This window comes from Chelonoidis abingdonii, chromosome 10 (assembly GCF_003597395.2).
Source record: "Chelonoidis abingdonii isolate Lonesome George chromosome 10, CheloAbing_2.0, whole genome shotgun sequence".
Taxonomy (NCBI): domain Eukaryota; kingdom Metazoa; phylum Chordata; order Testudines; family Testudinidae; genus Chelonoidis; species Chelonoidis abingdonii.
The window spans coordinates 5,610,622-5,634,769 of record NC_133778.1 but is presented as its reverse complement, the minus strand read 5'-3'; the positions used below and the strand labels follow the sequence as shown (position 1 = coordinate 5,634,769).

The following is a 24,148-nucleotide window of genomic DNA, read 5'->3' as shown; positions in this document are numbered from 1 at the left end:
CCGCGACGACGCTGATCCACCAGAAGCAGGCGCTTTCAGACGGCCACACACACGCTATGTGGGGGAGCCGCATCTCTGACCTGCGCCTTGTCCACCTCAGAAACACTGACATTGGCGTTCCCTGTTTGTTTTCCTTTGCCTCTGTCTCCTCCTACCTTTCTCCATGCTTCACTTTCTCCTTATTCCCTGCTCTCCTCCCCCCCCCAGGAGCTCTGTGTGTGCGAGTGAGGCACGAGGGGTCGATAACCCCTCACCGAGACATGACGACTGGAACACCTAGTGCTCCGAGTGATCACCCTACAGTGGTGCCTGCTTGCCCATTCTTTGGCACGTCTGATGAAACCCTTCAGCCTCCCCACCCTCAAAGCTTTCACCTTGATGGCTTGAGGACTACTGAACGAGGACTCTGGTCTTGTTTCTCTGATGACCAGCAAATAGTCACAAACCAGTTCATATGTTTCACCAGGTATGAAGCTACTCTCCATTAATGCTCGGAGCATTAGATCCTCTCTACATCAATCTTCTAAAATAACTGCGTGACTAATTCCTATGCAACAGTTTTTGTCTGTAGACTCATTGAGAACAGCAGCATCCGCGACGACGCTGATCCACCAGAAGCAGGCGCTTTCAGACGGCCACACACACGCTATGTGGGGGAGCCGCATCTCTGACCTGGCCTGTCCACACCTAACAACACGGACATAGGCGTTTCTCCTTTTGTTTTATCACTTTGCCTCTGTCCCTCCTCCTCTTCTCTCATGCTTCACTTTTCTCCTTATCCCTGCATTCCTCCCCCCCCAGGACCTGTGTGTTGCGAGCGGAGCAGAGGGTGTGATGGAGACCCCCTCACACGAAGAGGACTGGCAACAAGTGCTCCGACGTGATCCACTTCAGTGGTGACCTGTGCCCATTCTTTGGCGTCTGATGCAAACCTTAGCCTCCCCACCCTCAAAGCTTCACCTTGATGGCGAGGAGCACTGAACGGAGGACTCTGAGTCTTTGTTTTCTCTAACCAAGCAAATAGTCACAACCAGTCATATGTCACCAAGTGTTGAAGCTACTCTCCATTAATGCTCGGAGCATTCATGACCTCCTACACCAATCTCTAAAATAACTGCGACTAATTCCTATGAACAGTTTTTGTCTGTAGACTCATTGAGAACAGCAGCATACCTCCCCCTCTCTGGGTATCTGTGTCTCGCCGGCGTCATCTGGTGGGTCCCAGACCATGGGCTTCTCAGGATACCGCTCGTAGGGAAGCTCAGGCCGCTCCTCTGGGTCCCGGGCGTATGGAAGCTCCGGCAACTCCTCTGGGACCCGGGTGTAGGGAAGCTCAGGCCGCTCCTCTGGGTCCCAGGCACGGGGCAGGCTCGGCCAGTGCTCCTCAGGGTAGCAAGCACGGGGCAGGCTGGGCCCAGCAGGAGCTCAAGCACCAGCGTCTGTCCTCTCCAGCAGCCTGCGCCTAACTGAGCGCTGGGGCTGGGCCTTTATACTTCCTGTCCCACCCCTGGACTTCCAGGGGGCGGGGACAAGCGGCAGTGGCTCTGCCCACTCTGGCATCAGTTCTGGCTCATCCTTCTCAGGCACGGCGGGGAGCCAGGGTGCCTTCCTACAAACCCCCATGGAGGCAGGGATAGAGCCCAGGAAATAAGAGGTGAACATTTTCATGGAAACCGTTTTCTGTCAGAAAATCCATTCAGACTAAACCACTTTGTTTCTTGAAAGTAGGATGAAAATTCTTTGCAAACAAATATTTGTTTGCAAAACAAGCGCATCTCCTATTTGTCACAGTGCATTAAACTGTCTCGTCGTACACGAAGAGGAGACACTGTGATCTAGAAAGTTAGATGAGATGCGTCAGTCTGAGCTAAGTAGTTGCTGCTTTCAACAATTTCAAAAGAATAAAATACCAATAAAATAGAATATGATGTCATAATCTGATATGGCTCAATGTGATAGGACACCTCCTATTCTGCACTGCTACTAGTGACACTCTTCAACGAATCCCCATCATCCACCCATCGCGAGGTAGGTGGGAGAGGATTGTTATTCGTACTTGACAGAAGGAGAAACTAAGGCTGAGAAAGGAGCAGTGACTTGTCTTAGCTGATGCAGCCAGTCAGTAGCAGAGTTGTTCTCAAATGAGCTACAGACCAACAACTGTTCATAGGAATTAGTCAGCAAGTATTTTAGAAGAATTGGAATGTTAGAGAGGATCATGAACTGCTCCGAGACAATTAATGGAGAGTAGCATCAACATTGGTGAAACATATAACTGGTTGTGACTTATTTGCTTGGTCATAAAAGAGAAAAACAAAGACCAGAGTTTCCTCCCTGTCAGTAGCCCCCTCCTCAGCCATCAAGGTTGAGACTTTGAGGGGTGGGAGGCTAAGGGTTTTCATCAGACAGCCCAAAGAATGGCACAGGTCACCACTGAGGGGATCACTCTCGGAGCACTATTCCAGTCTCATCTCTCTGTGAGGGTCTCCCATAAACCCCTCGGCCCCCACTGCACACACAGAGCTCCTGGGGGTGGGAGGAGAGCAGAGGAAAAGGAGAAAGGAAGCATGAAGAGAAAGGTAGGAGGGACAGAGGCAAAGGAAAAACAAAAAGGAGAAACCCCAATGTCCCCAGTGATTCTAAGGGACAAAGTCCTAGGTCAGAAATAAAATGATGCCCACACAATCTAGTGTTTTCCTTTCCTAAAAATCAGCCAGCACCTGATGGATCAGACTGAACAGATTCCAAACCTTTCGGAGGCTCTTACCTTCTATACAGGGATGTCTGTTTTCTGGCAAAATCAATATACGAAAAGGAGACAACACCGAAGAGGGTCCTTCTTGCGCTCACGTAGGTGACTGTGAATTCTCTCGGTTCTCAAGGAGAGACCTCAAGACGGAGATGTGCTGAAGCAAAGCCACAGGGATCTCCAAGGTTGCCCCTGTCCTGCGCCCCTGTCCTGCCTGGCTGATGTCAAGATCTCTCTGTGAGATCATCACCTCCCCACCACCTTTGTCCAATAGGCTGAGGTCCTGCCAAAGGCCCTTGTGATGTCACTGCCACACCCACCCCTCCCCTGCAGTGCTGATGTCCTGCCCTTGTCCAGCCACATTGGATGTTTGAGCCGCTTCCCCTGGATCACCCCACTCAATGACTTTTCATTGCGGGATGACACCGACTACACAGTAGAACACAAGATGCTCTTCCCCAGGCTACGCTCAGTTGTTCATAAATTGGTAGACTTTATGGACATAAGAGACAATTAGACCATGTAATCTGACACCTTGCATATCACTTGCTTTCTGTATAGCATAGTAGCTAGTTTTTGACTAAACACCTTCCAGAAAGACATCTAGTCTTCATTAGAAGACATGAAGAAATGGGGAATTCCCACCACTTCCCTTTCTAGTTTGTTCCTTTGATGAGTCATCCTCACTGCTGAATATTCATGCCTTATTTCTAATATCAATTGGTCTCTTTTGAGTTTCCAGCCACTGGGACTTGTTATGCTTTTCTCTGCCTGGTTAATGAGCCCTTTAATATCAGATATTTTCTCTCCATGAAGTCACTTCAACACTTCAATGACATCACCTCCTGATCTTTTTGATAATCTAAACAAGCTGAGCTCTTTCAGTAGTTCACTAGCAGGCATTTTTCTTCAGCCCTCAAAACGTTTCATTGCTTTTTGCTGCCCCATCTCCAATATTTCAAAATCTTTTTCAAAGGTGGATGCCAAAACTGGATGCAGTATTCCAGGATCAGTCTTACTGATGATGTGTCACCTCCCTATGCTACTCACTGCTCTTTTCATACATCCAATGATGGCGTTAGCCCTGTTCACCACAGCATCGCGCTGGGTGCTCATGTTGAGTGACTCGCCCAGCATGGCCTCTCAATCCTCTTCACAGTTAGTACTTTCCTGGATACACTTCCCCATTCTGTAGGTGTGGCCTGCATCTTTTGTTGCTAGGTATAGGACCTTTCATTTGGTTCTTTTCAAACTTGTTTGCTTTGAATGGGTCCAGCTTATCACGGGATCTGATTGCTCTGCATCACTGCCCTGTCCTCAGCATTAATTACCACTCTGCTAGTATTTTATCACCCACCAATGTTAGCGGCAGTGATTTTATATTGCGTTGCAGTTCACTGATATTTATTTTCAAGAATTAGTCCTTGAGAATGTTCGGGGCCTTATTCCTTCACCCTCTCACTTCCCTGGTCCTTCTCGCATGAACAGAGAGCAACAATACCCGAAGTCTGAAGGTGCAAACAATTTGATGTTTATTGCGGTGAACTTCCAGCAAGCATGAGTCCAGTTTCCTTCCTAGCTCTGACACCACAGAGCCTTGCCTGTGTCCCTGTTCCCATTCCCCACCCCTTAGCAAAACATGATTCCAGTTCCCCCTTCCCATTCCCCCCTTACTTCCTGATTGACTGCAGACTATATAGTAAAACTTGAGTTCTGCTTAGCTATACCTTAACCAATCATTTTACTAACCAATCCTAAGACATTTAACTAACCAATCCTAACATACTGTAACATGCTCATTTAACCAATTATATCCCACCATCCTCTCGATGGCTCCCTCTACACCAGTGGTTTTCAACGTATTTACCATTGTGAGCTGCACATGCAGCTCTCTGTGGTATGTGGGCAGCATCCACACAACATATATACTACCTGAAAGGCTCTGAGGATGTCACATGGGCCGTAGCTGTGTGCTGATTGGGCCGTGGGTTAAGAATCACTGCTCTACATGGAAAGATCTGGCTTGTTTCCAGGCCCCATTGCAAACCCCTAGTGTAAACAAGGTAATGCTGCTAATTGTCACCAGTGTAGCTTACCCTGATTTCATGCAGAGATAAGCTACACCAGTTCGAGACACCATTTACCTTGTCTACAACGGGACTGTATTAGACCAGCTACACTGAAGACGGGAATCAGGGCAAAATCTCAGTATATGCTTTGCTCAGCTGGAAAAGCTGGATTCTAAAGGTCTTGACTATAGTGGCAATAGACACAGATACTGCTAAACTAGTCATAGCGGGTGGGATATTCCCGCCAACGGAGCCTCGACAAGGAAATGTTACTTTATGGAAGTGCTTGTCCTGTTCCAGAATTGAAAGCGAACTGCAGTGTTGGGAGACGAGGATGTTTCTCATGGAAATTACTGTGTAACTGTAGTTAAGCTACATAAATCAGCCGCGGTGTCCCGCAATTTGTAAGGCAGTCGTTAAAGAAAAAATAAACCACAGCTCTTCTGGTTTGGGTATCCCGGAATCCTTTCATGGTTTTCAACTTTACAGCTTGCCGTTTTGAACAGCTCACCAGCTCAGCTGATGGGATTCATGATGAAACCTGCCTGCCTACAAACTGCATGAGCCCTAACTAGAACACAGCATTGGAATGTGATTTGTTTGGTCTTTGCAGAGGTGTGGCCATTCAAATAAGCAAAGAACTTAATGCGCCTTTTTTTGTTGGGGTGGGGGCAGGGTTGTTCTAAAGAATTTCTCTTGTTCCTACTTCCTTTTATGCATCAATCCCATTTGTTAATCCGCGGATGTTCTGGTAGCTCCTGTGCTTAAAACACAACGGCACAGGACCCAGATAACAAAATGCAAAATAGGGCATGTACGGTATGGGGCATTGTTCGATAAGTCTGCTCTGTAGCTCCTAAATGAGTGTGAAAACACAGGCATGTGATCCATGCCAGGTTCATGAATGTATTTCTCTCCCCCCCGCCCCCAAATTCTCTGTTTCAATGCCACAGTTTCATTTCCTGTACTTTACCAATTGCATTTTGCAAATATGATGCAGTTGCACTGCCTGGTTAAGTGAGGAAAGTCAGCGGAGAGGCAAACAATTCTGCCAAGATCAAGAGGGAGGAAAGTAGACGCAAATGGGGTGCAAGGATTTCCTACCACAAAATCGGCTTTATTGTAAGACTTAACATATGTACAGATATATAGAGACAAAGGCGGATGAAAGCAGATAAATAAAAATGGTCTGAAATCTAGTCTTATTTTACATTGCCGAGGTTTGTCATGAGATTCTGATAGGCTGGTATTGAACTAAAGGTGGAACTGCGGGTGACAGTGAACCCCATAAGGCTTCATGGGAATATGCTTATGACTGTATATAAGATAGAACTGGAATATGTTTTATGCTACACATGCCATGTAACATATCTACGTAAAGATTGTGATCTACTGAATACACTCCTCCTATTTGTATGCATGTAGCATTTTTGTACCTGAAGTTACAAATACTGGCTGTATTCTTGCTTGATTTCTAAGTAGCCTCTGTAAAGCATTTGAGTAGCTTCTTGAGAAAGGAATGTGCAAGTTAAGTGCCCAATCAAGAAGCACTTAAAAGAGACAATGGATCTTGGGAGGCTCCAATCCACATAAGAAGGCTACACAAGGACGTTCAAGGTAGCAGGTAAGGCATGGCTGCTGCCTGTAAAAATGGAGTCATGCAGGGACTTGTGACTTGCCCATGTGACTCCAAAACTCCATCTTGGAGCTGGACTTTGCATAGGAGAGAGGAGGAGGTCTCCACCCACAAGAGACAGTCTACTTAAACCCCTGGGAGACCCCTCCATTTTGTCTTCAGCTGGCTAAAGAGAGAGCCTCTCCACACCCAAGGATACCCAAAAGAGACTGGAACAAAGGACAGTAACTACAGGGGGTGTGAGTGATTGCTGGACCCAGACCAGTAGGAGACTAGTCTGTAAAAGGAAGCTGACTGGAACTGGTGAGGTTATAGCTGTATTCAGTTTCTTAGACATAGACTTGCGTGTTCTATTTTATTTTCCTTGGTAATTCACTTTGTTCTGTCTGTTACTACTTGGAACCACTTAAATCCTACCTTCTGTATTTAATAAAATCACTTTTTACTTATTAATTAACCCAGAGTATATATTAATACCAGGGGGAGGAGGCAAACAGCTGTGCATATTTCTCTATTAGTGTTATAGAGGGCAAACAATTTATGAGTTTTCCTTGTATAAGCTTTATACAGGGTAAAATGGATTTGTTTGGGTTTAGACCCCATTGGGAGTTGGGCATCTGAGTGTTAAAGACAGAAACACTTCTTTTAGCTGCTTTCAGTCAAGTCTGCAGTTTTGGACAAGTAATTCAGACCCTGGGTCTGTGTTGGAGCAGGCAGGCGTGTCTGGGTCAACAAGACAAGGTGCTGGAGTCCCAGGCTGGCAGGGAAAGCAGGGGCAGAAGTAGTCTTGGCACATCTGGTGGAAGCTCCCAAGGGGGTTTCTGTGATCCAACCCGTCACACTGTGCATAGCAGAGGACGTGTTTATAGTCAAGGTGGTACTGTACTGTGGCTTTAAAAAAACACCAGGCCAGGTCCTCAACTGGTATAAATCTGCATCATTGTATTGACTTCAACTGAGTTGCCTTACACCAGCTGAGGATCTGGGTCACTGGGTTATGCCTGATGTCAGCTCAGTGATGAGATATATACAACTGGTCATTTAATTTATTTGCAGGGTGTTGTGATGACATGGTTGTGGCTAGAAGTTGGTTTCTAACATAGAGATAATTATACTTATTTCTTGGAACAGCCTAGCCATATGCCAACTTAAAGAGAACTCAAGATCTCAGCTTGGACTATACTAGTGAGAATGGAAATGATTTCTAAAGGATCATGAAGGGAATCTGAGCGTTTAAGTAGCTTTTACATGAATTCTACTAAAAATGAGGCAGCAGCTGCGGAGAAGTCACATTGGTTCATTTCAGCTCTCATGGCCAAGAGAATAAGAACAGTAGGCTGAGGATACAAATACTATTAGTTGGTCACAACTACAGCTAGTTGGAAAATTTTCATCAAAATTTGATTTTTTTTTACCTCTAAAATGTAAATTTTGTCAAATCAGAACATTTTGAAAAACATGTCGATTTTGATGAATTTTCTCCACATCCCAAGAAGCATTTTAATAATGTTAAAATATCCAATTTTGACATATTGGGACTAGAACATTTTCATTTTTCAATTCAAGATGACTTTTTCAAAAAAACCCTTTTTATCTAAAAACATTTGAAAGTTTTGAGATCGAAATGGGAATTAAAGGTTTCAGTTTTATTGAAATGAAACGTTTTGATTGACCCCCAACCTTTTTTTGGAATTTGGTTCTGCTGGAGATAAAATATTTTGTTTTGTTCCATTTCAGAACGGTAAAAATGCCCAAAAGCACAGAATTTTCTGTGATGTAGTAACTCTGGGTCCTACTCACTGATAGTGCAATGAAGTGACTGCAGGACGTATCTGCAGAGGTTTGGTGCTTCCGCTCGTGACCAAAGCCTAATGCAATGACATGTTACTCACACGAGGATTCACATGGATCATTCTTAAACTAAATGTTTCCATTTAAAATACTGAGGTGGCCTCCAACCCTCTTTTAGGAAGCTTCTGTCGCTCCGGCCCATGGGGGGAGAGGGATGAATGGACAGAACTTAGAGAACTGCAGAGTGACCTTTGAAACTGTGCGGCTAGACATTTGCAAAGTGTTGGGCTGGGTTTTAGCCACGTGACGCCCATTCAAGACAGTGGGGAGTGGGCACTTTAAATCCACTGCAAACTCTTGAATACTGCTGGGTCCAATCACTGACTTCTCTGCACCATCCCAAGAGGAAAACAACTCACTCCACTGAAGCCACCAGAATTACACCCAGCATGTATCTGGCTCACTGAGTTAACCCTCCCAACTCCCAGCCTTGACAACGCTGCTTTCCAATGCTGACAGATGCCCTGGTTTCACAACAACAGAGACTTGCAGAAGAAACAGAGAGGGTGTGCGGTGTTACAGCTAGGGCTGCCTTGCCAGACACTGTGGGCTGGAAATCCTGTCAGGAACAGGCAGCAAGTTTCTTACTGGGACATGGTTGCTTGGGTAGCAAGGTGGAGCCAGAGCTCTGTGAGCACAACTCGACAGGATTTCCTTGTCCCACGGGACTGCCTCCTCCTCTCTGTCCAGCCCTTTGGAGAATGTGTTGAGGGAAATAAAGGTGAAGCTCTGAGCTGAGGCCGGGCATTGTTAGTAAAACTGCAGTGTCGTGAGGCTCCATCTTCTTCAGGGTCGATGAGTCATCACAGGCTTCTGCAAGGCACCAAGATGCTGAACTGAAAACCTCAGGGCTACAAGATTGAACACACGAATCTCATTCGCCCCAGAACTTGCACAGTTTGCTTTCCATTTCCCTTCTCCCCAGCTGCGTGCCTCTCCTCCTGCAATCTCCACTCGCCGTGGGCTGCCCTCGCTGCCCCTTCCAGAGCAGGAGATGAAGCCACCAGCATGGCTCCCGGGGGAGATGTACCCCTGCAAGATACAACTGCCTCCTTTCATCATGCCCATGTCATGGTCTCGTGCGTGCTGCTGACCTAATCACATGCCTTGAGATCGGCTCTGCACTCAGCAGCTCCATTTCTTGCCTAGTGGGCTCCAGTGACTGCACACTGGCTAAGGGTGGGTAGGCTGAACCACACCACAGAGGAGTGGTTGCTGATCTCTGGGCACCATTGGTGTTTCATAGGTTTCAGCAGTGGAACCCCATGGAGGCACCATGCATATCTTGACCAACATTAGAGGGGTGAAATACAGTTTGCTAAGACTTCTGTGCTAATTTATTGATGTAGCGAAATGCCCAGACCCTATACGGCCAATTAGCAAGAACTCTAAGCAACTCTCCGCTCCTAAAGTGCAGGACAGGACCCCCAGCTGCAGGAATGACCTCTTTGCACACCCCTCCCCCCAACACTCAGTTGCTGCACTGAGCTGAGCCAGACCAGAGATTGGCAGCCCTAATCGGCTTCCTTGCTCTGCAGATTGAAACCCCTCCAATCATGTGTTGGGCCAAGAAGTGAGAGTCTGGAAGGTTACCGCGAAGATGCGATCTGCTTTTCTGTTCTTCCCGTTGGGGTTCCTTTGTGTCAAAGAGCCTCGGTAAATGGAGTTTCGATCAAAGGATTCGTCGCCGTCTTTACAAAAACAAAAGATAAAATAGCTTACGTTGGTGGAGCTGAGCTAAGATCACGTGTGGGTAACAAGAAAAGCACCTGGATCTTTGAAATAGCTTCCTCACCCTGTTCTGGGCCTGAGTCTCCTCTGACTCACAGCAGTTTTACATGGGTGTGTAATCAATGAATTACTCTCGATTGACACCACTGTAAACCAGAAGAGAATTAGACTCTTCATATTCGAGGCACACAGGGCGTGAGCCAGGTCATATTCCACATCAGTCAGAGGTGTCAGTTACTCATTGAGCCACTGGTGTGATTTCCATTCATAATTCAGTATCTACAGTTCATGAATATGCCTGAACAATTCAACTAACAGCCTCCTGGTTATTCAGCCAGCTGCTCGCCTCAGCGTGCTCATTATTCTATCAGTGACTCCTGATTTGTATTTATACGTCCCCCCTCTTCCCATCCAGAAGAACAGTAGGAATCCACCTTGGAGATGCTCTGAGAGGCAGCTTCATAGAATCTATTACAGTAGCGTGTACAGCGACCCTGGAAGCAGCTTGATAATTTCTCAGAACAGGTTCTTGGCCAGCATAGACAAGAGGCAACTCGGTGCAGGTGAGAGTACCCTGTGGCTGTCTTACAGCGGAATTGTACTGTCTGCATGTGGAAATATAACTCCCAGCTAAAGGCCTGGTTCTCCTTGGCTTTGCTTCTATGGAGTCTTTACGCCAGTGGTTTCTCTTTTGACCTGGTCCCATGACTGCGGTGGGACCAGGTCAAACTCAGTGAGATAGTCAGAGAAATAACAGCAACTCTTGACTTTTGCTAAAATTAATCCAGTCACCTGCATTGCTGCTGTTCAGAGTAGACACCAGGGCACCTAGGCACCATGGCAGGTGCATTAGAAAACATAACGGGACAGATCCTCTGTCCCTCCCATGCCCCCTGCAGCACAGAAGGGACTGTTGTAAGGCAGCAGCAGGGGATTCTCCTGGCTGAGGACTCCTCAGCTGGCACAGCTGCTCTGGCATATTGGGTTGTGCTGGGATAGGGCTGTGGTTCCTTGGGAGCCATCCTCCACCAGCACCAGTGGGAGGTGCACATACTGGCCATCAGAGCACTGCAGATGGGGAAGGAGAATTCGCCTGGCAGAGGAACAGCACCGGGAGGCTGTGAGTGGCTCTCCACTGCCCCTCCCTCAGAGGCCCTGTGTAGGTGCTTGCTGGGGCTGGAGGCCGGAAGAGAGGTATTGGGCTGGATGGGGAGGAGATTAGCTGCTATGGCCATTCTGGGCTGAGAACATTGGGAGGCTGCTGGAGCTTAGAGCAGACCCCTGCAGCAGCCCAGAAATAAGCAGGTTTTAAGCCCCTTGTGCACCAGCTCTGCCCATCCACTCCTTGGGGTGCATCTTTTGTGCTGTGCTTCCAGAAGCCCTCTGCTCAAAAGGACAGAGGCTCATATACACAGAACTGGAAGGGACCTCAAGAGGTCATCTAGTCCAATCCCCTGCTCAAGGACAGATTTTTACTCCTATTCCTTAAATAGCCCCCTTGAGGATTGAACTCATGACTCTGGGTTTAGTAGGCCAGTGCGCAAACCACTGAGCTATCCCTCCACTCTGGATTCTGCTTACACAAAGCACTGATGGGATCACTCTGGTCAGAGCAATGGCTGCTCCTTGAAAACAGGGCTGTGTTTACTCTCCTGCAATGATCCCACAGCAAATCCACTCAGTTCACAAGATCAGGCACTGCCAGCTCAACCTGCTGGCTAAATATCGAGCCACGGCCCCTCGGCCTCATGCTTCATCGTTACCAGGAAAGCTGCTGGAACTAGAAAGTAGCTGAGGATGTAGCGGATGCAGGAGTGGAATGGAATGCAGCCTGTTCTTTGGCAGCAAGACGGGCGCTGGAGCAGGGCTGGGGATAGAGGCTTGTTTCTGTCAAACTAAGACAGGAGTCAAAAGGGAAACGCAGCTGTTCAGGAACCACTGTTCTGATCCTGATCACGTTCTCAATTTTAAGCCATCAAGGGTTTTTCTTTTAAAATCTATTTGCCAGAGGTTCTTAGTGACTGAGAAAGACAACACAACATTCTGCCTAAAAACCACAGTACCACTGAAACACGGACTCGGGTTCCTAAGCTAAAAGCATCAGACAAAGCCGGGGTATCATCTGCAATTCTCCCTTCCTGCACTCAGAGCAGAGCAGTGGATGGGCTCTCTGGTTCTTGCATGGTTCTGCGCTTGGCAGACTTCGCAAACACCTCTGTGGTCGGAAAGCCCTTGGGTGTGCTGGAGCTGTGGGGAGGAGGGGTAAAGGGAACCTTACAAGAGCTTTTTGTCTTCCTGGCCCAGTTCTGGGAACAGCTCAGCCTGTCTCTGCCGTTACACAGCCTGGAGATCATGGTGCATTCCAGGCATGTCCCCAATCCAGCCCTGTTGTGCCTGTCTACACTGGAGGAGCTGGGAGGAATCTTCTGCTGCACAGTTCGGTCACCTTCAGCGACTCTCTGCACCACTGAAGCCTTCGCATGGGCCAGGATCTGGCCCCCTGCTGGGCACGGAGGCTCACAATAGCAAGTTAATTACTTCAATTCCTTGGTAAAGGGACACAATGGGCCAAAATCCCCCTTGGAGTAAGAAGATGCCACTTTGCTGATTTCCAAAGAGTTGAGCCCACTTCCAGCCAGGCTGAGCGTGGCCCATTTTTGTGGTATATGGCTGAATCCAAAACCCCTGCTACAGGGTTTTTTTCCGCAGCGAGGCACAGACCAGCTTATTGGTCTCCACTGCGGCATACAGGAGCAAAGTTTAAACTCCCATTAGTTAGCCCGTTGCATTCAGGGGTGGCTCCAGGCCCCAGCAAGCCAAGCACGTGCTTGGGACTGCTTGCCACTGGGGGTGCTCTGCCGGTCGCTGCGAGGGCGGCAGGCAGCTTGCCTGTGGCGGGTCCGCTGGTCCCGCGGCTTAGGCAGACCTCCCGCAGGCGTGCCTGCAGAGGGTCCGCGGGTCCCGCGGCTTTGGCGGACCCGCTGCAGGACCAGCGGACCCTCCGCAGGGAAGCCGCTGAAGGCAGCCTGCCTGCTGTGTTTGGGGCAGCAAAATGCCTAGAGTCGCCCCTGGCTGCATTGAGGGGGACTGCATGGCACACTGTGTTATGGAAACTTCCTTAGCACAAGCAAGTCCCCCACTGACCTCCTGACATCCCTAAGAACCCGGGAACGCCAGGCTTAATGAAGCAGCTTTTTGAACCTCTACACGATCTCCCATTCGCTCTCGCCTCGTTCCAATTTCCCCTATCTGCATCCTTCCCTGCACAACCTTGCACGTCAATGACCTGTGGGGAGAGTGGCAAGGAGATACCAAGTCATTCTGCTTCCCTGTGGGGGCGCCTGGGGGATTAGACTCCTGCTTTGACGTCAGCTGATCGTCCCATTGCTCTATCTGCATGCCAGGAGTGCAGCACCCCCATTATCTAGCTGCCCTTTCAGGGGAAGAGCTGATGACCCCTCCTCACCAACAAAGAGAAGGGACCTCGCTCCCTGTGAGATTCAGACCAGGAAACGTGCCTTGCAATTCCCTTTTAATGGGGGCAGGGAGAGGGAGGGATGCTAAATTCATTCTCTGTATGAAATGATTGCTTTTCCCTTTCCTCACCACTCCTTCCCCTGCTCAGCACTTATCTAGAAGGAGAGCCGCTCTTTCTTCAATCCCTCCTGCAAGCTTATGATTCAAGATAAGAGAGAAGTGGAAAAATCATTTCCTAAGGGCTCTTGCCGACAGCAGCCAGGGCATAATGTACCCAGAGCCCTTCCCTTTGCATGGCCACGGCGGCTAGCTTTCGGGTCTTCGTCGTCCTTGAGACTCTTCTAGCAGCTGTAGCATAGCTGGCCTGGCTGAGGCAATGGCTCCTGCCCCCGGAGAGGTCAGAATGGTGACGATCAGGGGACTGCAAAGACACTCGCATCGAGGGAAAACCCACAAGGGGAGTGGCAAATACCGTAGATGTGAGGGAGAGGGGGAATGCTGACGATCTGTATTTCCTTAGGGGAGTGGACAGTACAGAATCCTGTTCTCTGCTGGGAGGGGGCCAGGAAGACTTTTAGCCTTTTGCTTCAATCTGGCCACTGAACTCTACTTCTTTTCTCGGATCCCGCAGGCCTATTTCTAATATCCCACTTCCCTGCACTTGCCATGCCGGCTCCCCGGTTGAAAAACATGGCCGGAGGCCGGACAGATGTGAGTTCCTGCTCCCACAGTGTGGGACATGAGTCCCCACAGGGTCCAACATTACCCCCACCCTTTCCTCAGACACAAGCAGAGAACACAAGTTTTACCGGCAATTTCAAGGGAACTGTTGAATTTTCTCCTTAACACCTGTGGCATAGACATTACCTAGAAGAGAAGGGAGAGGAGTCGTCAATCTCTGGGCCTGTGCCCTTTCTTTCAAAGCACTGTCTGAGGGGGCCAGCAGGCAGGGTTTCCTTCTGTGTTTAGGAAAGATATCAATCTCCACCACGCCTTCACATGTCCATCCCAGTCACAATCAGCCAGCTGAGCATGTACTGGTGGGAATGTTGTGTTTACTAGCCGACTGTACCCAGAATACACGGCAGGTGGGAGATACACAAAGGGAAAAGCAAAGCAAAGATCATTGTTTAATTCTTCCCAAAGGCAAAACTCTATTTGACACGAGAAATCCTGACAGCCCTCTTGGAACTAATTCTAACTAACAGCACTTTGTTAACCTTAAGGCGAATGGTTAGGAGGCCGGGCACCATACAGAAGTCTGCATTCTCCAGAGGGTTAAGAGAGATTATTGCACATTTAGAATGAAAATAATGCAGCATTCGTAACAGGTACCAGACTTGAGGCCCGACAGACAGTGGGACCCTCTTTAGCTCTTGGACCAGTGCAAACTTCCCTAAGTGGTTATGCCGTCATGTCTCAGCCCTGAGCCGGAGTAATCGCTTTGGCCAACTAAGCATTTACGCGTCTGCTTAAGTCTACTCCTATTCAGCCATGTTTTGCGGACTAGGGATAATTTGAGTCTGTGGACCAGTGGCTACTTTATAACGCCCCCTAGTGACCTCAGAACAGCCCTGCATGCAGCCCCTCCTCTCTGTTTCCCCTCTTAGATCCCCAAATACACTCCATGCAGAGTTTTCCCGTCAAACCACAACAGCCCTCCTTGGGATCTGATTTATTAAATCAAAGCTCAGAACTAAACACCCTTCAGCAGGGTACAGCCCAACTGCCCCGGTCTGGTGAAGGCAGGAAGGGCTCTGACAAGCTAGGCCCTGCCCTTCCCAGCTGCAGCCATTCCCCTGGTCTCACCACAGCCCCCAGAGCTTCCGCCTCACTGCAGCCATCCTCTGCAGGAAATTCCCTGGTTCCTTTCAGGCAGGGCTCATCCCTCTGTCAGGGTTGGCTTGGCCCCAGGCTCTACAGCCCAAGGCAAGCCACCCTGCTACAGTGAAGAGGACAGTGCAGTTCCCATGCCCGTTACTGGCCTTTCTGCCAAGTCTGCCAACAGCAGCTACCAATTATACATATGTGATGTGGACACGTGTCCGTTAGGAATTGGCTGAGTCTCCCAAGCCCATTTCACACAGGCTACTTGATGTCTCTTCAAAGGGTAGTGGCCACAATCACTCCAGACTACCCAAGGTTTCTCTGGTTTGTTTTAATCACGTCGTTGACAGCCAGGAGCCATCTGTGTACTCACTTTGAAGTCATTTGGCGATGCCATCTCTGAAGAGTCTGTACTTAGATCTCCTTGGTCGCTACCTGCGTTCCTGGGAGGCTGGAGCATAATCAGCTTTGGACAGAAGAAATGTAAAAGATTTCTATGACTTTTTCAGTGCCAAAAGACAAGCAAGAGGCACAGTTGTCCAGCGAGCTGACCAGAGCAGGTGGGACATTTGCAGCACTGGTCCTCCATGCCAATTCATCCTCCATGGTGATACTGAGGGAGCTATGAGTTACATTAACTGACGGCTCAAAGAGTGGCGTTGAGCGAATAGCTAATCCCATGGGCAGAGCACTGGGTTCTAATCCCAGCCCTGCTACTAACCAAGGTAACTTTGGGCAAGTCACTTCACCTCTGTTTCACTTCTCAACATTTGACTGTCTTGTCTGTTTAGATTGTAAGTGTGTCCCATGAGCTCTTGATGCCAACTGGCAGAGTGCGTAAGGGTTAGAGGGATCGCTGGGGGCTGGCATTTACATTCTGGTTCATCAAAGAGTGTGATGTGAGGTGTCTACAGAAAGCCGGGATCACACTGGTCATCAGTGTCATTGTGAAATGCGTGTGCGTGTGTTGTGGAAGGCGTTATGTACTTAAACTGAAAATTATGTTTTTAAGGTCTAAGGACAGGTGAAAAGCAGGTTTTCTTTCAGACAAGAAACATTTATCGGTCTGTTTACATGTAAATTGAGTCTTGCTTGGTTCACACTGGGCCTCCACTCTCAAGCTTGAGCTGAATGCTAAGGAAGATTCTGAAATCTTCACAGAAAAGAAATTCACAGGAATAGGAAAACAGCAAGAGTTTTTCTGTCTAGGGGCAATACACTGAAGTTCAGAAACCATATCTGAGGTACAATTCTGTGCATTCCTTCAGTTTGTGAGGACAACTTATCAGCAGGCTTGACCCTATGAGAAGGGATCTCAACCAGATGAAAACACTAGGGAAATGACTTGGGGTAAGTTTGCTTTCTTGGAGGAGGTAGGGGAGTACCTCGTTAGTTACATTTGGCTCCAGAAAGCTCATTATAATTTTGTTTTATATGTAACCACTTGTTTCCAATATTCTTTCTCACCCTTACTTGAATCTCTGTTCTTTGATACTAAACAGATCCTTGTTTTCACTAGATACAAAGACAGAGAAAGTGACAGAGCTAACGGCTGTGGTGACGCCCAGTTCCATCCTGCATGCAGGCATGTGCTGTTCCTTTGGAAGTGTTGTGAGAATTCAGTGGAGCAGAGGTGAGGCACTACAGGGGGGTTGGTGTGTGCCCATTGCTCACCTGCACAGAGACAGCAAGGCCTGCAAAGTCCTGGCAGGCAGTGCTTGTGTTGCCAGAGAAAGGTGGTTTCAGAGAGCTGATCCACAGCAGGCACAGACAAGACTGTCTATGTGGTACCTCCCAACCCTGGCTACTCCGGGGGAATGTCATAGTGTGGTTTTAGGTGTAGGGCTGGTCTCCTACTGTGGGTGTGAACAATGCCTAGCCCTGCGGTGTCCTGGGACCTCTAAGCACTACCACAATTCCAGTAACAACAGCCAGGAGATAAAATCCCCTTTTACAATACGGATCTCAGCTGCCCTTGGCTGACTGATCTTAAGAAGGTGGGAAAGTTCTCATGTCCCCATTTTAAGCGGTAGTATGCTGACATGGCAGCGGTTGCTGCAGATGAGGATCTCATGTCTGAAATGAATGGGGAAAACTGAAGACTTCCTGTCACAGATGGGTGGGATTTCTTTCTGATAAAGAAGGAGACAGCGTGCAGTAAACGAGTTCCTTCTGAACACAGGGCAAGGGGGCTGTAAATATATGTGCAGTGTCTAGAGCACTGGAATGGGACTCAGGACACCTGGCTTCTATTCCCAGCCCTGCCACTGGCCTGCTGGGTAACCTTGGGCAAGTCACTCCCCTCACTGTGCCTCAGTTTCCCCATGTGTAAGAGGGCGATAATGCTACTGCCCTCATCTGCAAAGCACTTTGATATATACCAATGGCAAGTGCTGTAAAAGAGTTAGGGACTGTTATCCCAGAGTTTGTTTATAGCATATGTAGAATAGCACTTGGGTTAAGGGCCTGATGCAGGAACCGGCAGGGGAGGCTTTTAGTCCTGGGCTATTCAGGTGGTCAGATAAGATGGTCATAACCGTCCCTTCTGGCTTTAACATCACTGTGTCCCATCACATCTGACTGCTGGGTACACCCTCTACAGGCAGACACACTCACCTGCGTGCTGTATTTCTTCTTTGGCTTTTCCACTGGTTTCACTGTCAGCCCAGCAGCACTCAGCGCTGCGATTCGAGACTCTATATCGGAAACCTAAGAGAAAAAATGCACATAACTTCCTACAGGTGCACCCCCAGAAATGACCCTGGGAGCTGGGCAGATCCCAATCACCACCAATCCCTCTGGCGTCACCTCCGCTGCAGCCACTGGCCCCAGTGCCTCGCCCGCCAGGTCCGTGCCATGCTCAGCCCCCGCCAGGTTGGAGAGTGAGCACGCTCTGCAGCCATTCTGCAGCAGTGGCTCTGCTTTGGGTGTTGCAACCTGGTGCGTGGGACTGCGGCACCATGCAGGTTTGGCCCAGCCCCGCCTCCATAGTTGGAGACAGAAGGGCGGATGGGCCAAATTCGATTGGTGTTGTGACCTAGAGAATGGGGGTCGTGGCGCCAGTCAGGTTTCGCCCATCTACCCCTCCAGACAGGCCAAACCTGAATGGCACTGTATCCCCCACGTGCAGGTTGCGCTACCACTCGGTTTGGGGGCTCTCGGCAAATTGCCCTGCTGCCAGTGATACACACCGTGCGTAACGTGCATACGGCTCTGAACACCACTATCAATATGGCAGTGTAAAGGAAACTCTCATTCCGAGTTTACTTTCTTACTGAGTAAATGATGAAGCATTCAGTAGTTGGCCCAGCGCTGTCTTTGTACAATGCTGAGCACAGCTGGGGGTCTGGTCTGAGACGACAGCCCCTAGGCACTAATAAATAACAATGCAAGAACCAGCCTGACCTCGCTGGATCACCCGCTTTGTATAACTGAGCTATCACCTCGCTCTCGGCACGCTGCATCTGCACGGCCGCCGATGCCACTTTGTCCTCCAGCTCTGACAGCTCGGAGTCTGTGGTCCTGCTGTGCCGCGCACGTTCCTCTAGGTCCCTTGGGGTTTGATCCAGCCTGGATGTCTTTCCAGCAGTTGTGGAGACCTGAAAAAAAGCCCTTGTATGACTCACCTCGCAGTCAGGCAGCGTCTGCTCTGCCGTCTTCCCATTCTAACCCCTGCTGCATTGACACAGGCTGCTCTCTCATGCCTAGTTAGACAGACCTCAGGTTACCATGGACTCAGCCCCAGATGGACTGGAGAGATCAGCGCCGTATAACTGCAAACTTCTCTTTTGCTGAACAGTCTGTATCTTTGGACTCCCGCAGGGCTTCCTTCCTCTAAGTGACTGGGCCACTTCCTCCCCTTTGCTATTTTTCAAAAGCAGTGATTGCTCTGGCGAAGCGGGAAAAGCTCCCTGGGAAATACCAGGACAAAACGCCACGACCTGAATGCGCGGTGTCAGCGTCTGAGCCAGGATCGTCATGTCGTGCATTGAGACTAGGAGCTAGGCACTTAGAAACAAGGCCAGGCTGCTGTGTCCTGCTCTAGCACGCTCGCAAGGAGAGGAGAGAGAGAACAGCACTGCCAGGCTGTGAACGCCTCCTGTCTTCTCTAGCTGTGTCTGGATCTGCTGAAGAGCTCGGTGTGGTGTAGAGATGCTACGCTTTGTGAGCTGGAGGCATAATTAATTCACCTGTCCCTATCTATAGCATCCTTATGTTCTGGAAATACATTTTTGGGTAGGGATTCCTCCAAGTGCCTGTCAACAAGGTGTTGCATTCACATGTCGACTGAGATCTATTTGAAGATATGTGTAAACATTTCTTTCTGGATGAAAGGGTTGAAGAAACATTATTACCCATCCTAATACACCATTTGATTACCACTACATTTCCGGTTTATTGAATAACGCTTATTTCTTGATGATTCCCATCAAATTCTAAAAAAAAAGATTGGTTTACTTGATTTTGAGAGAGATTTTCATGAAAATGTACATCATTTCATTTCTGTAGCTTTTGGTGTTGTTATAGAACCAGTACAACCAAGTTACAAAATAGTTGTATTCCAAGTCTTTTTTTTTTTGGTCTAAGCTCCTTGAGGCAGACACTGTCTTTTTGGTCTGTGGTTGTACAGTGCCTGGCACAATGACATCCCGGTCCCTGACTAGGGCTGCTCGGCACTATTGTAATACCCCTAATAAATACAGGACAGTGCCCGGCACAGCGGGGTGCTGCTTACGGCTATGATTTTTGGCATGGAAAATTATTGGTAAATTTCACAGCAGAGGTGCTGGAAACAATCAGGGAAAGTCACTGAATAATGTGGTTTTCTCTACATCCACATACACACAAGTATGTGGATGTAGGGTGGGGTTTGTGTGTGGGGTGGGGTTTGGAAGGTAAGGCCCGTCGGGGGGATGGGTTGGAGGGCAAACCTACTTGACACTTACCCCATAGTGGCAGTTCCTGTGCTGGAGGGCTGGGCCCTGCTTCCTGCTCTGGGTGTTTCAACCTAGCACACGGGGTTGCACCGCCACTTAGGTTTGGCCCAGCTGCTCCTCAGTCTCCATTTATGGAGGTGCAGCCGGGCCAAGGCTGAGTGGTGCTGTGATCCCCTGCGCTAGGTTGCAATGCCACTTGGTCGGGGAGCCTCATCAAATGTGTTTTTATAGCTGTTTCCAAGATGTCAGTGATTTTACTCAAATTCACAATTTCCATGACAAAACTATAACCATTCCTGGGGTTCCTAGACACCTAATAAATAGTACAGTGCCTAGCATCATGAGAACGTAAAAACATAAGAACATAGTATGTTCGTACCAATGAATACACACATCGAACACCTGATTCTAAGTGTTATGTTAAACAGAAGTACCATGACTACCTTGATACCCACAAGGACTGAGTCAACTTAGACATTTGATTGAATGAGACATTAATAACTAATATACAAAATAGCCCTGTTAAAGTAAGAGTGCCAGCATACTGCTCCCATCAGGGCCGGCTCCAGGCACCAACTCAGCAAGCAGGTGCTTGGGGCGGCCAAGGGGAAGAGGCGGCTCATCAGGCTCTTCAGCGGCAATTCGGCGGTGGGTCCCTCGGTCCCTCTGGGAGGGAAGGACTTGCCGCCGAATTGCTGCTGAAGAAGAAAATGGTGCGGTCATGTCATAAAGCATAAGTCCCAATTCTGAACCTTAGCGTCCAAAATGTGGGTGCCTGCATGAAACTTCCAAGCTTAATAACCAGCTTAGATCTGATAGCGCTGCCACCAGCCAGGAATTCCAGTGCCTGGCTCACTCTGGTCTCCCCAAAACCTTCCCTGGGGGACCCCAAGACTCAGATGCCCTGAGTCTCACAAAAAGGAACCACCCCTATCCTGGGCCCTCATTTGCTTTCTGCCCCAGCTTCCTCCATGGATGGCCCGGAGATCACGGCGTTCAATTCCTTGAAACGCAGACAGAGAGATCAGGTTTCTCTCACCCTGCACTCAGAGTCGTGCAGAATGCAAGGCTGTAGCTAACTCCAAAGTAGATTTTCTTCGTCCCTCCGTCTACTGTCACCAATTTCCTGGTGAGCTGCAGACTCAATCCGTTGAGCCCACTCGGAAAAAGCCAATCCAGTGTTTAAAAAGAAAGCTGTATATACAAAAGAAAGAAAAAGACATAAAAGGTCTCGTGGTCAAGGAGACAATATCCAGGCGTTGAATGGCGAGAAGAAAAAAATTATTAATAAACACTAGTGCGCTCCATCAAGAGAAAAGACGTAAAACGAGCCAGCAACAACTACTATCACTGATGTAAATGACAAAAATCGATTATATACGCCTATCTGTCTTTGACCGTTCTACTTCCATGGAAAGCAAAGATAGAACCTGGAGAGGGAGAGAGAGCTATCTTCAGAGCCAAGAGGCTACAGACTCCAGAGACAAAAGGATTCACATCCAAAAGCTCGCTCCGAGGGGCTAGATGGATGGAAAACATCTTGTTTCCTGATTGGTCCTCTGGTGAGGTGTTGTTTGTTACCCCTTTGCAGGTGAAAGGAACATTAACCCTTAGCTATCTGTTAATGACAGGTCGAGCTGCCACTGATTGCGATCGCAGCTTTTTTTCTTTTTTTGGCTGCTTGGGGCAGCGAAAACCTTGGAGCTGGCCCTGACCTCCATGCTTTGCTGAATGATCCCATCATCTTATTACTGCGAACAGTCTCTCCTCCCGTATCCATGGCTCCCTGGCTTGCTGTCCCTGTACTGTGTAATGTGCGAAGTTAGAGAGAACGCTCTCCAAGGCAGGAAGCCTTGCACTGGAAGGCGCCTAGTACAGGGTAAAATAAATTCAAGTACTAAAACTCCAATCAGGGACTAGAAACCTGCCATGTGCTCGAGGCATGAAAAATCCAAGTGATGTGTATTTCTAACTGCAATTATCCACCCCAGTGATTTGGTAAATTATTTCAGTGTGTCACTGACCATCACAATCTGTTGGTGGACAATTAAAAACCACTCAGAGAAGTTACTTTACAAACACTAATTAATGCTTGGAACATCCAGGGGCGGAGACGGGAGAGGGGAAATGACTTGCCCAGAGTGGCAGTATTACTCGGGAGTGGGCAGCTTCCACCTCTGCCATCTGGCTCCCACCCCTTTCCTGTTGCCTGTGAACAACCTCATTGAGGGTGAGTACGAGCCCCCAATGGTTTTAGAAGGCACCCAAGGTCCATGGCTGGATTCTCTCTTTGTGGGGAGGAATTCAAAGACGGAAGCTGATGTGAAGGGTCCCACTGTCTCTGGGATGTAGCATTTCATTCAGAAACCAGCAGCACTGTGGTATTTCGGAGGAAGTTTTGCCTTTTGTAGCTGTATTTTTATGACCAAACTCTCTGATGAATGAACGAAACACACAGTATAAAAACTATTCCCAAACTCAAAAGCAAAATCCACCAGCCCAGACCTCACTTTGCCCACTAATGCTTATAACACTATCTACCAAGGTCAAAAGAAATGAGTTGGAGGTTTAACAGTTCCACCCCCAGTCAAGTGATCCATTTCCAATACACCGCAACAATACGATATAGCATTACTTACCACAAAACACTGCATGGGAGACGCTATGCAAGAGTGACCAGCCAAACTTATCAGCTCACTTGCATAAACCTACACAACCATATTAGCAACAGACCAATCACTCCATTCCTGTTCATAAAAAACATTCTCCCACTCCACTGCCACACCGCACTATGAGAAATTGCATAGAACCCGAACAGAACGTACTCCATGAGCCCTCTTCAAGCTTTACTACACATCGATCCAAACCCCAGTGTAGTTAACAGAAAGACTCAAGTTGACGCCAAAGGGCTTTGGATCGGCCCTTACAACGTCAGTGATATCCACTCAACAGCATCCTTGGTAAGGGGTGAAGGAATGACATTTTAACCCAAACTTTCCCCTACCACAGAATCGATCGAGGGACTAATAGTTAAACTGAGATGATGTAAAATGGCCACAGGATAGCAGACTTGTGTCAACCCATCAAAGCTGGGGTCCTCTCCTGAGGGCTTGGGCACACCCAGCGGAGGGGTGTGTGCATGTGTTAGTTACACCTGGTGGGATATGAAGCAGTAGATGGTTGAGGCCTATGACAGGGAGATTCTCCCTGTCTAAAATGGTGGGTCAGATCCTCACTTGCAGATGAGAAGTGCTTGGGGCAGCTTAGGGGTGGTGGAGCAAAGATGGCTTAAGAGCTGTTCTGACAGCTGGGGATTGCCCAGGTCAATGTGCTTTTTCCCCCAGCACTGGTTGGAGGGGAGTGTCATAAGTAGATAGGTAAGGGTTAATTTTCTTTTACCTGTAAAGGGTGAACAAAGGGGGAACCAAACACCTGACCAGAGGACCAATCAGAGAACTGGATTTTTTTTAAAAGTCAGGGGCGGGAATTTGTGTACTCAGGGTCTTTGTTGTTTCCTCGGCTGTGGGTAAACAAGCTTTTCTTCTAACTCCATCTTATCTCAAATATTCTACTAAAAGTCTGTAAGTACAGAAGAAAACAAAGTAATAGGCTGTTATTGGCTTTGTGTTGTATTTACTGGGTGTTGATTGCTGGATTGATTTGAATTGGCTATTTTTTAAATCAAACTGGTTATTCACATTTTCCTATAAGCAAGAGCCTGTATTGATCTTTTAATGCAGTATTATTGTTCTGTATTTTCTTTCTTTTTATATAAAGTTTTCTTTTTAAAACTTGTGGAAGTTTCTTTCCTAGTGAGGCAAAGGGGAAAGGAATTTTTGTGCCCAAGAGCTCTGTTACATCTGTGACAGGC

General features: G+C 48.2%; 1 protein-coding gene across 9 annotated transcripts in view; it reads right to left on the bottom strand.

Moving 5' to 3' along the window:
- Window positions 1-7,883: 7,883 nt before the first annotated feature.
- The window catches only part of MLPH (melanophilin), an 86,560-nt gene continuing 70,295 nt past the window's right edge, over window positions 7,884-24,148 (bottom strand). For 7 of the 9 annotated variants that reach the window (XM_032800060.2, XM_032800063.2, XM_032800061.2 and 4 more), the window contains 6 exons: window positions 18,784-18,939; window positions 17,957-18,049; window positions 15,714-15,806; window positions 14,323-14,380; window positions 9,899-9,996; window positions 7,884-9,118 (listed from right to left, as the gene is read on the bottom strand). In XM_032800060.2, coding sequence (XP_032655951.1) covers window positions 9,092-9,118; window positions 9,899-9,996; window positions 14,323-14,380; window positions 15,714-15,806; window positions 17,957-18,049; window positions 18,784-18,939 — 525 coding nt within the window. In that variant the 3' untranslated portion in view covers window positions 7,884-9,091. The remainder of the gene's footprint in view (window positions 9,119-9,898; window positions 9,997-14,322; window positions 14,381-15,713; window positions 15,807-17,956; window positions 18,050-18,783; window positions 18,940-24,148) is intronic. The other 2 variants (XM_032800064.2, XM_032800071.2) reach the window with 1 other exon arrangement.